The sequence below is a fragment of the Aedes albopictus genome, chromosome 2 (genome assembly GCF_035046485.1).
Source record: "Aedes albopictus strain Foshan chromosome 2, AalbF5, whole genome shotgun sequence".
Lineage (NCBI taxonomy): Eukaryota > Metazoa > Arthropoda > Insecta > Diptera > Culicidae > Aedes > Aedes albopictus.
In genome coordinates, this window is record NC_085137.1 from 508,685,630 (window position 1) to 508,697,655 (window position 12,026).

The window sequence follows — 12,026 nt, forward strand, 5'->3', positions numbered from 1 at the left end:
ACTACTTTCAGTGATTCAGGCAGGAGTTCCTCTATGTGTTTCCCCAGATTTTTTTTCCGACATTTCTTCTAAGGATAACTCTATGCATTTCTCCACGAATTCTCCAAGGAATTCATTCAGAAATATTTCTTTTGAATTTCGTCTGGTTTTTTTTATCATTTGAAGAGTGTTTTTGAGGGATCTTCACAAAAGCTTATTGTTGCGGGAGGCGTTACAACCGTCAGCGCGGCAGCAGAAATGGACCACAGGGATGCTGCAGGTTTGACAGACGGCTTGTCACCCGTTAGCTTTAATGGTATGAGTAGATGAAGATAGCTCCAAATGTCAGGTAGAATAAACAAAAGTGAGAAATGTGGCTAATGAATGGCATGCAGTTGAAAGTTTCTTACTAAAATTTGTTAAAACTACTCTTAATTTCTAATTGGAAAACTATGAAATAGGAACCGTGAATTGTAATAAATTTCCTATTGCTTGTGAGTGAAAAATGCAGATTGATACCGGAAGATTGAACTAACTATTGCAAAAAATCTACATTTATAGGTTAACTTCCAAGCAGAATTTATACTCTAACTAAAACTTAAACTACACATCTAATACGATCAACAACGACTACGACTGTGAGTAAACTTAAAATCTATTGAATGACTTATAACTAAGACGATTATGTTGACTAAAACAGGTAGATTGACTAGATGAATTATCACAGGACGGTTGTCAGGACGGAAATAATTGACTAGAGACACGGAGTTGTGAGTATTGGTTGATCATAGTTCATTAAGGTCTGTAAATCATAAAAAAATATCTATTTTAGCTTTAAAGCTTCTTCCGAAATAAATGGATTCGCTATTAGAACCGTGATCGCTATTCTACGTCTTGGACCGCGCCTACACTTATAATATATTATCCAGGAATTTCTGCAAAAACTTTTTGAGAAATACGTACGCAGATTGTCCCAGGAAATCCTTCTGAAATTGTATTAAAGAATTTATTAAGGAATTTTCCTGAAAATCTAGGATTTCCACCAATGGTTTCTCGTAATTATTCACCATAAAGTTCCACAGAGTATTTCCCTGTGATTTTTCAGATCTTAAGACAAATCTAGACAAATTCCTTCATTTTTTTGGTTTTTGATGTTTTATTGAATAACGAAGCAATATTTTCAAAATCGGGTTTCGTACACATGTAGAGTATGGATCAAGGTATCTGATTTTTTCCTTGTGAAAAGGGTTTTTAGTTTTTGCAGAAACCATTTTTTTTGTAAAATTTTGCTTAAAAATGATTTATGCAAAAATGAAAAATATTTTACACCAGGAAAAAAAACAGCAGATGATATTTAATAAAAATGAAAAATCAAAAAATTAGTTAAGACTTCCAGTTTCGCCTTAACGGAAATTGTTTTTAATATCTCTGAACTTTAAAAAAACCTGCAGAGATTCCTTCGCCAATTTTTCTAAGGGTTTTGCTTAGAAATTTCTTTTTCGGTAGAGTCAGAAATATCTCCTGATTTTCCATCAGGAATTCCTGCAAGTATTGTTTCAGATATTCAGGAATTTTTTCAGAAATGGTTCAGAAACTTTCCAAAACCTTTCAGAATTTTCCAAAATTTTTCAAAAATTTCCAAAATTTTCCAAAATTTTCCCAATCCATAATTACTGTCACAATCCTTGAAAAAAACCTTAAAAATCTTGGCAAAACCTTTGGATATTCCCACAAACAATTCATGAAAAAAAATGTTGATGTTATCTTTGGATGAATTTTGGAATGAATGCCTAAGAGAATACCTGTATAAGTTACTGAAAGATATCTCCTTTATTCCAAGTTAAAATTACTTGAGAAGTTTCTGAAGAGATTCTTAGGGAATTTCTGGATATATCTGTAGATGAATTTCTGTTGATATCATTTCAAAAATGCCTTTGTGTTTTTAATGCAAGGAACGTATTCTAATTTTTGCAAAAAAAAAATCTGAGAGAATTTTTGAGAAATCCCTGAAGCATACCTGAAAAAAAAACAAGAAAGAATCCCTGAAGAGGGGAAGCTGAAGGAATACTTGAAGGAGCTTCTTAAGAAACCCTTAAGATACTTCCAGAAAAATGTATTGATAATTTTCTTGAAGAATTACTGAATATATGTCTGAGAGAATCCCTGAATATATGCAGTTACATCTAAAGAAAAAAAATCCAACAGAAATATCTGAATTCCTAATGGAAAACCCAGTAGAATATTTTAAGGAAAACCGTAGACGTAGTTGTTTCTGGTGGGATTCCTTAAAGAATTTGTGGACGAATTCCTGGAGAAATTTTCTTAGAAACACATGGGTCTGAATGCATTCTAAAGCGATACTTGAATAAATTTCTATTAGAAGCCTCACTAATATCATTCTTGAACACCCTCCAAGAATCTTCTTTCTATAAAAATTTTGAAAAAAAATTATAAACCCTGAAAGAATTCCTAAATGAGGCCATCCGAAGAATTCCTAATGGAAACTCTGACGGTGTCCCTGGAGGTCATCGTGGAGAAAATATTGAAGAAGTACTGGTTAGGAAGATTCAGAGGATTTTCAGTGAGTTTCAGTGGCGTTTTCAAGGAATTCGGGGGGTCCCAGTAGCATCACAGGGCGTATTGAGGGGGCTTCAGGGGCCTATTGTTTTTAACAATACATTGGATCACTGTTCTCAGCTTCAGGTGGATTGCAGAGGCGTTTTAAAACGTTTCAGGTGATTTCAGAAGAGATTCAAGCCGTTCTAAAGTGACTACGCTTGTAGATCCGATGACCTGTACTTAAGAGAGTTCTTGGAAATTCAAGAACAAACATTGAACTCATCACTTGACAGCAAGTTGTTACATGAAGTTGTACAGTCATGCATTTCATTCATGATCAAGAAAGCATTTAATGAACCTTAAATAGTCCCAACCCTAATCCACACGTCCCAAACTCTTATTAACTCCACCCGCTGCTTCTTTCTCTTAAATGAACCGTATCCCTAATCTTAAGTATGTACTCTATCTATTTTGAATACAATCAAAGGTACCGTTGCCTAAATAGGTTTTACCTGAATGGGTTCTATCTAAATGATGATTCTAGTGCATATTTTTTTTCTTGGAATTTCTCACGAACTCTGTTACAAATTGCGACTAAATTTATAGAATCTAATTTAAGCACTGTGGCCCCAGGTGCCCACATTTTGTAAAATCGTAATTACAACGTAACGTAGGTTCAACATGGCCCAAACATTTTCTGTCTTGGTATTTGACCTGATCTTCAAAAAAGGGTATTCAAAATATATTTCCGATCATCATTTGACATTCATAAACACCATCTATTACTAAATCATTAAACTAGATCAAAACCTATCAAAACAGTATCTTCCATGTTTTCTGGTATACAATATTGTTGTTTATATTGTGCAGTTTGTTAGTTGTCTTATCCTTATCCTAGCTTTTAGGTACAACAAAAGCCTGGTCCGCCTATTAGGTTTTATGTTAATCAAAGTAAGCTTTGGGCCAACTATAACCGTCAAAGCTCTTCTCCATATTTATCCCTAGAAAGTTGTCATGATGTCATAATAGTTCCACCATTTAAACTGTTATAAAATAGAATTTCCCCACCGCAAGATGTCAGCACAAACGTATTCACCCCAATTTCCCGTGCATCCTTGGTAGACATGTCTGCATCCCGGCCCCTAGAGCGCATGCGCCCCCTTTCAAAACATACATTCCAGCGTACGCTCTGCACAGAGCCCCAATCAGGCCCCATCGATACGGTTCCGGTGCTGAATTATACCACCCAAAATCCGTCCCTGTTCCATCCCCCCACAAACGCACGCACACACACACACTCACATGGGAGCCAACTTTCCAGGATCAATGCTACCAACACAACCCACCCGCAAAAAAGGGACCAAGAAAACACAGACGGCCTGTGAAAATTGATGGTCCTGCAGCAATTGTGTGACGAGTCTCGTGAGTGCGTGATTACTTGTGCATGGATGTTGAAAAAAGTTGCTAAATGGTGGAAAATTCGCTAGAAATTGTGTGAAACTCGTTGCCTCAGCGTAATTTTATCTGCATCCGTGCAGAAATCCTTGGTGCGTGTGGGTCGTCCCTTGGTAAATATCGAAAAATCGATTGTAAAATTTCCACAAGGAAAGTGATCTGTCTGGAAAAGTGTCTTCTCAGTGAACGTAGTACGAAAAACCGAGAAAAAACTTGTGCAAGAAATCTTTCGCAGGAGGAAAATCTTATTCAATCGCACAGTCTGTGGTAGAAAAACTGACAGAACTGACCTAGAAGATTTGGATTTGTCCCAAGTTGTGTAAAAGTTGAGTTATATGCCTCAAATCAGGTTCCATCGCGATACGGTACAGCCCGAGGGAACAATCCCTCCGCGTCCTCAGCAAGAGCAGCAGCTGCAGCAGCCCTAGAATCCCCCGGACGAGCTACCAAATTGCGAATCGTCTTCGCCCCGCAAACTATGGATGAATGCCAAAATGAGATTGATTTCGAGGAACTAGAGAAATTGTGCACGGAAAACAGTGACGACGCAGTTGCTTCTAGCATGGTATGTAGCTGTGCGTATGTTGTTTGGAGGGGGTCATTTTTCTTTTCTTTTTTTTTTTTGTGGGGACACGAGGGCTGGAAAGGATAATGGGGCCGGTGTTTGAGTCGAGAGAAAAATCGAATGTGACATGAACAGTGTAGCATCCTTTAGAGTTGGTGTCTTGTTCAGAGTTACTACAAACGAAAAGATGCCCCAAATGCTACAAAATGAAAATAAGTTCTTGAAAATTGTGGACGTTTAATAACCCAAGTAACCAAAAGTTCCGCTTCCCATGACAAAATGCACTTTCAAGTTCCGCGAAGTTCAGATAAAGTTCCGAACGGAACTTTCTGGCTGCTTAAGAGGCTAACGATGAGCCTTGTTGGAATTTCGGTCACAAGTTCCGGCAAGGCTAATTGTTAGCCTCTTAAGCAGCCAGAAAGTTCCATTCGGAACTTTATCTGAACTTCGCGGAACTTTAAAGCTGCTTAAGATGCTATGTCGGAACTTTCAAGTTCATAGAAGTTCAGTTCAGTAGCGTTGTGTTTCAATGAAGATTAAATTTATTTATTTTACAGAAACAACTGTTTAAGCGTACACAAATAAAAGACAAATATTAATTTATCAATTCAATGAATACTAGGCTTGAGCAAAAAAAAATGCCACCCATCGGATTCGAACCGACAGTCGCTACGTGAGAGCCCTACGCTCTACCACAGTACTACAGCTGCGATTGAGTGGACAGCAGCTAAAGTCTGACTTGAATCGATTTTCTGTCGGCAGCTAGTTTTGCACATTTGTACAGTAGTGAAGTTAGCTTGACTTTGTCAAGTGTCTTCAGCAGCGCAGCGGTAAGTCGGCAGGCTATCACGCAGGAGGATCCAGTTCAAATCTACATAGCAGCGACATATGTGAGAATATAATTATCAGTACCAATTTCCAGACGTGAATCACAACCTGCCCCCCCCCCCCCCAGCGTCGTCTTCTGAAAAACACATTTTTGTTTCTGCATGAATTTTGACAAAGTTCTGTCAGAAGCTGCTTAGAAGGCTATCCAGCGTGCTTATGTGAACTTTCAAGTTCCAAAATTACTTAAAAATGAAGCTGCTTAGAAGGCTAATGAGCGACCTCGAACAAGCTGCTTAGCTTATAAAGTACCCTTTTATCTGAACTTTTGGTTACTTGGGAAGTCATCATGAAAAACTCCCGACGGAACATCAGCAGAATTTGTGGGCAACTAATAATAGTATAATAAAAAATGTCGAAGAATGCATAAAAACAACTTTAGGCTTTACAGGAAAAAAATCTGAAAAATAACTGGGAGTATTCCAAGATTCCTGCAGAATACATAGTCTCGTGGGGTATCACAGAAGAGCTTCATGCAGATTTCTTTACGAAAAGTACGTTATTTTTTTTCTCAATTCTTGAAAAAGTTTAAAGATATAATTACTGCCCAATGAAGTTTCTCGCAATTAGTGGAATTCCTAGGGACTTTATGTGTGTCCCGTCTCTGACGGCAAGAATTGATGAAACTCTCAGGAACTCCCCATCCTGTAGTTATGCCGACAGAGTATTCAAGAAAAAGTTCATCCAAAAGAGGTCTATATTTTGTCCAATGAAATTACAGAAAAAAAAAATCAACAAATTTCATCAAAAATGAACCTGAACAAATACTGTTCACAATATGTCAGGATTAGGTATATCGGAAAGTTTTGAAGATAATAATATACATATATTGCTAAAAACTACAAAAAAATCACAGTTCAGGTGAGATTTGAACTCATGACCGTCATGCGCTAGACAAGTTCTTTAGCAACTAAGCAACCGAGCCAATGGATCATTAAAGCAAACTTTTCTGGCAGATGCGACATCAAAGCAAACTGGCTACCGTATATGGGCTTTCACATAGCAGTCGAGTTATCTCAAACACACAAGACTATTGTCCCGCTATGTTCATTTTATAGCGTCCATTTTAGTTATTCAAGTAATGGCACGGCAGTTTTGAGTTGCTATAAGATAATTCAATCTCATCGATATTGCATCATCTTCACCTAACCGGAAATACAACCATCTCACTTGTTCGTACAGGGGATAGACAAAATGATCGGAACAGGCAAAATTTTCACTTTTCAAAAAATGTTCAACTAGCTGTAACTTTTCGAAAACTGCATCAAATATTCTCAAATTTTCACTGTGAGTTCATCAACTAGTTGTGTGTCAGTGGTCCAAATTTGGAAAAGATCGGGCTATTCTCCACAAAGTTAAAAAAAAAACTTGAGAAAGGTAAAATTATCCTATAGCCAACTTTGAGCTGTTATATCTCCGTATTCAAAGAACTGATTCCAATGAAATTTTGACCATTCATGACTTATATTCTTCTTATTCTTCTTGGCGTAACGTCCTCACTGGGACAAAGCCTGCTTCTCAGCTTAGTGTTCTATGAGCACTTCCACAGTTATTAACTGAGAGCTTCCTCTGCCAATGATTATTTTGCATGTGTATATCGTGTGGCAGGCACGAAGATACTCTATGCCCAAGGAAGTCAAGGAAATTTCCTTTACGAAAAGATCCTGGACCGACCGGGAATCGAACCCGTCACCCTCAGCATGGTCATGCTGAATACCCGTGCGTTTACCGCCTCGGCTATATGGGCCCTCATGACTTATATAATGAACTCTAAAAAACGTTTAACTTAACTTGAAATTTTCAACAAGAGAAAAACAGCTCTATATAACAGCTCAAAGTTGGGTATTGGATAGTTATACCTTTTTCAAGAATCTTTATAACTTCGTGGAGAATAGCCCGATCTTTTCCAAATTTGAACCACTGATTCACAACTAGTTGATGAACTTACAGTAAAAAATTGGGAATATTCGATGCACTTTTCGAAAACTAAGAGCTAGCTGAACATTTTTTGAAAAGTGAAAATTTTGCCTGTCCCGATCATTTTGTCTATCCCCTGTATGTGCGATGAGCGAGCATAAACAAATCAAGTTGTTGAAACTGTTTGCCTTTTGTACAAGCTCCACTTCTCCAACGACTCTATTGAGCAAGAACAATGGAAAGCGTCAAAGCGATCGACATGTCGTTCGCACTCTTTTTGAAACGAGAGATTATCACAGATGACTCGACTGTGACTCGAAGTGCACATTTTCGGTATACCAATCCAAGGAGGTTTTCGATGATCTGACAATTGTTTTACTTATTTTACTATAAATCAGCTCAAAAGCCTAATATTTAACGCAGTAGATATTACAGCTAGGGCATGGCCTCCCTGGTGAAAATTGTTGAAAAAAACACTAATATACAAACTTGCCGAATATCGTATTTTGTTTTTAGACTTCTGAACTGATTTATAGACAAATAACTCAAACAATTGCCAGTTGATCGAAAGCATTCTTGACCAATCCGTGTGGTAAACTATGATTTTCAAATATCTAAACTTACATTCCTCATGTCAATCCAGACTGCAAGGCCTATCTGCATCCACTTACGCATATCAACACCCTTAAGAGATAGCTTGAAGAACACTCTTTCTGATGAGGGTGTTGATGTGCGTGGGTGGATGCAAATAGACCCTACAGAGACAAAAACATGTTTGTTTACGCAAAGCAGAAAGGCCCTTTTCAAATGTTCGTCTAGAATTGCTGCTATAACGTCTCTAGGGATTCCTCCTAAAATTAATACAGAGATTATTTTCCAGGGATACCTTCAGAATTTCTCTAGAGATTCCTACAAGAATTCCTCTTTGTATTAATAAGGGAAATCCTCTTCAGATTCCTTAGAGTATTTATGTTGAAATTGCTCCCGGAATGCTGCTGATATTTCTTCGCGAATTCGTGGTGGGAATCCACCAAAAAGTCTAGCAGGAATTTCTCAAGCTCTTCCTGCTGGAAATATTCCCGAAATTCCTGGGGGATATCTAAAAGCAATAACTGCAGAAATACCATCTGGAAATGCTTGAGAAATTGCTTTGAAGGAGTTCCTGATTGGAGTTCCTCAAGAGTTTCTGAAAGTATTCCGGAAGGAATTTCTTAGGGAGTCCTTGCAGAAATCCCTAAAATGCCTTAAAAAATCATCGGAACTACCATGGAGGAATTCCAGAAAAAAATTCTAGGAAAAACTCTTCAGGTATTCCTAGAGGAATTCCAAGAGAATTTTTCGAAAGAGGGATGCCTCCTGGGGTTCAATGACCAAGGATGGGATCACTCATTTGCAATATTTACATTCACTTGCGAATAACTCGCTTCAGAAACATCGTAGCAAAAACTAATGTATGGAGCACTTTTTCATTTTTGTTTGACCTGAAACTTTGTATAACAATGAACTATCTAGCGTCAATAATAAAGTCAACAGAATGCAGCAAACTCAACTCTTCACGGCTTGAATGTAATTTACATTCACTGCGTGGAGAGTTGCCTTCACAGCTCATTCACGAATTTAGTATGCGTGTGCGACCTTAATGCTTTTCGGTGAACTTTCAGATAAAACTACAAGGTTCAATTCATCCATACATAGTTTTTTTGATAGAATGCTTCTGAACTGAGATAGTATCAAGTGAATGTAACTCTTTGCAAATGAATGATCCCATCCCTGTCAATGACACATATTGCCCATTTTACTGGCATTTTACCAGATTTGCTGGTACATATGTCTGAAACATTCTGGAAAAACTTGTAATTAGAAGGCACAACATGTTGCTAATTGACAAATTGAGAGATGAAATTTGTGAAAAAATCGCGTTCTGGTGGGATTCGAACCCACGACTCCGTATTCGCTAGACCGGCGCTTTAACCTACTAAACCACAGAACAAGTAATGATTCTGCGGAATAGAAAGCCAAACTGACTCCGAAGCCACACCGTGAACACTCCTATTTCACAAACTCATCTCTCTTTCGGCTTAGATGCCAATCCACAACACACTCCTGTTTGTGCGCACTAGCTACAAGTGAGAGCGAATTATTTTTATAAAGCCGAGACTTACTCTCGCACTCCGCATACCTAGTCACCAGGCAGTTTGTTTTGCTGGTGTCTAATTTGTATGCGTCGAGAGCTCGGTGCGGTTGAACGCTCAAACGACCGAACTGGGCCATGTGACGCAAGCAAGGGTACAATGACACATATTGCCCATTTTACTGGCATTTTACCAGATTTGCTGTTATGTCTGAATCATACTGGAAAAACTTGTAATTAGAAGGCATGAAATGTTGCTAATTGACAAATTCAGAGATGAAATTTGTGAAAAAAATCGCGTTCTGGTGGGATTCGCTAGACCGGCGCTTTAACCAACTAAGCCACAGAACAAGTAATGATTCTGCGGAATAGAAAGCCAAACTGACTCCGAATACGCACCGTGAACATTCCTATTTCACAAACTCATCTCTCTTTCGGCTTGGGGTTCCTCAAAAAATTCCTTCTAGGGTTTCTCCAACATTTCCTCTTGAGATTCATCAAAATAGTACTCTTTAAATTCTTACAGAAACTTTTGCTATGATTCTTTCAAAGATTTCTTCAACGATTTCTTTAGGAATTCCACTTAGAATACATCCAGTACACTGATGCAATTTCTTCTAGAATTCTAGCTGAGATTCCTCAAGTATTCTCAGCACAAATATGTCCAATTATTATTGCTCTTGAGAGTCCTCCAGGAATTCTTGGCGTATTCCCTGCAGGTATTGCATTGCATCCATTAATTCGTTAATAAATTACAGCAGACATTTCTTGAGGAATCGCAACAGGAATTCCTGTAGGCATCATTGGAAAAATCTCTGAAGATACCACAGAAGAAATTTCTGCAGGAATCTAAGAGGAAATCCCTAGAGATGTGTCAACTAGAACTTCTGGTGAACATCCTGCAGGCATTCCATCGAGGATCTGGTTTTACTACGATCCATGTACTAGGTTTGGGAAAACATGCTACGAGGGAGTGTGAGGTGTGAAAAATGGGCCATAAAATGCTACGGCATTTATACGTGAATGTAACAAGAGCAGCTAGTGAACTTGAGCTTGAGCTTAACCTCTCGATTAACATATAGCATCTCTTGCCCTTTATTCCTTCCTGTACTCGATAACGGAGAAAATACAACGCTCTATGCAGGTTCAACGACGTAAAGCTTTTTTCAAACACGAGAAAGAATGGGATGAAACCAGGGGGCGAATGGTAACTCTCTGCATCCTTCACTTTTTCATGTTTGTTCATTAGAGTGAGCAAGAAATAATAAAAAGCTGGCTACGCCGTTCGGCAGGTTGATTCAGGTAGACCAAGTCGTGTTTGTTTCGTTTCAGCGAGAGATCAATGACGCTAAAGCCAGGGCTTATTCTTTTGATTTCTTTTTATTCGTGAATTCTTCACACAAGGCTTATTAATCATGTCACAAATGGAAAAGCCTATGCCCCATCCCAGAAGTAAAAAGGCCCATATAGTGACAATTTTCTCTTAGCTACGTCACTCCCAACGATGTTCTTTTTTCATTAACAAATTCGTACATACAGCAACACATTTACATGATGTATAAAACACTTTGACATCGGTGTGGCTTCGTGGTCGTGCGGCTAATGTCACCAAGCCTTTAGTCGCATCGTGCTGAGGAGCGCGGGTTCGATTCCCGCCGCAGCTGTCAGGAAAAAGTTTTCGGCTGTTCCACTGGGCGTTGCATGTTGCTTGTCTAGTGTCGTGCTTCAAAGAGCAAATAGCTCACTGGAAGCATTAAACGTGTCCGTGTCTTTAAAGAAGTTGCAGGCCTCTTGTTAAGTACGTTTCATATCATTTTTTTATCCGTATTAACGAGATTTTTAGCCCTAGGCTAGTTCATTTCGGGACCCACGCTTTACTTCCCTTCCGAAGGGAGAACTCACATTTTGCGAGTTTGTCGGGAGTGAGATTTGATCCCAGGTCCTCGGCGTGATAGTCAAGTGTTCTAACCATCACACCAGGTCCGCTCCACAGCGTTTCATATCATCGTATCCTATTTTTTCCACGTAACATTCATTTTTACTTACTCCACTGATTGGATAGCTGTTCTCTCCCAAAAAGTTTTTCATAAGTAATTGAAATAAGAGTATTAAAGCTTTTAACATGACAACTTTTAGTATGCATTCTACGAATTACCACGTGACGCTATTAGGGTCTCAGTTAAGTAACCATGCAATTGCTCATATAACACTTAGCTGAGAAGCAGAAGAAAGACAATCTAAATCGGTCAAATGGTTCAAGAGTTATGTTTTCTTGGAAGTTTTAAGTTTTTTGAACCACACTATAACGAAATAAAAAAAAAATACGAGTCAAATTATTTTCAATGAACTACAAACCCACCAAGTCCACTGAGATCCACTATATCGATTTTCCCTGAAATGGCTGTAAATGATTCTATTTTAACCGCTAATACATTCTGTTTCATCAAGAAAGTACTTCGTGATTGTTATTCATCAGCATCCAAGGGGGAAAGCTCTATTCAAATACTAATCAATTTCGTCATTTCATAAAATGTC

At 38.3% G+C, this 12,026-nt stretch overlaps 1 protein-coding gene across 10 annotated transcripts in view; it reads left to right on the forward strand.

The window, feature by feature from the left end:
* LOC109413045 (serine-rich adhesin for platelets) overlaps positions 1–12,026 on the forward strand; it is a 384,895-nt gene that overhangs the window by 262,349 nt on the left and 110,520 nt on the right. The window contains exon 1 of one of the 10 annotated variants that reach the window (XM_062854515.1): positions 3,887–4,558. The exons of the other annotated variants lie outside the window; for them this stretch is intronic. Coding sequence (XP_062710499.1) covers positions 4,472–4,558 — 87 coding nt within the window. The 5' untranslated portion in view covers positions 3,887–4,471. Of the gene's footprint in view, positions 1–3,886; positions 4,559–12,026 lie in introns of those variants that run through there. 10 annotated transcript variants of the gene reach the window in all.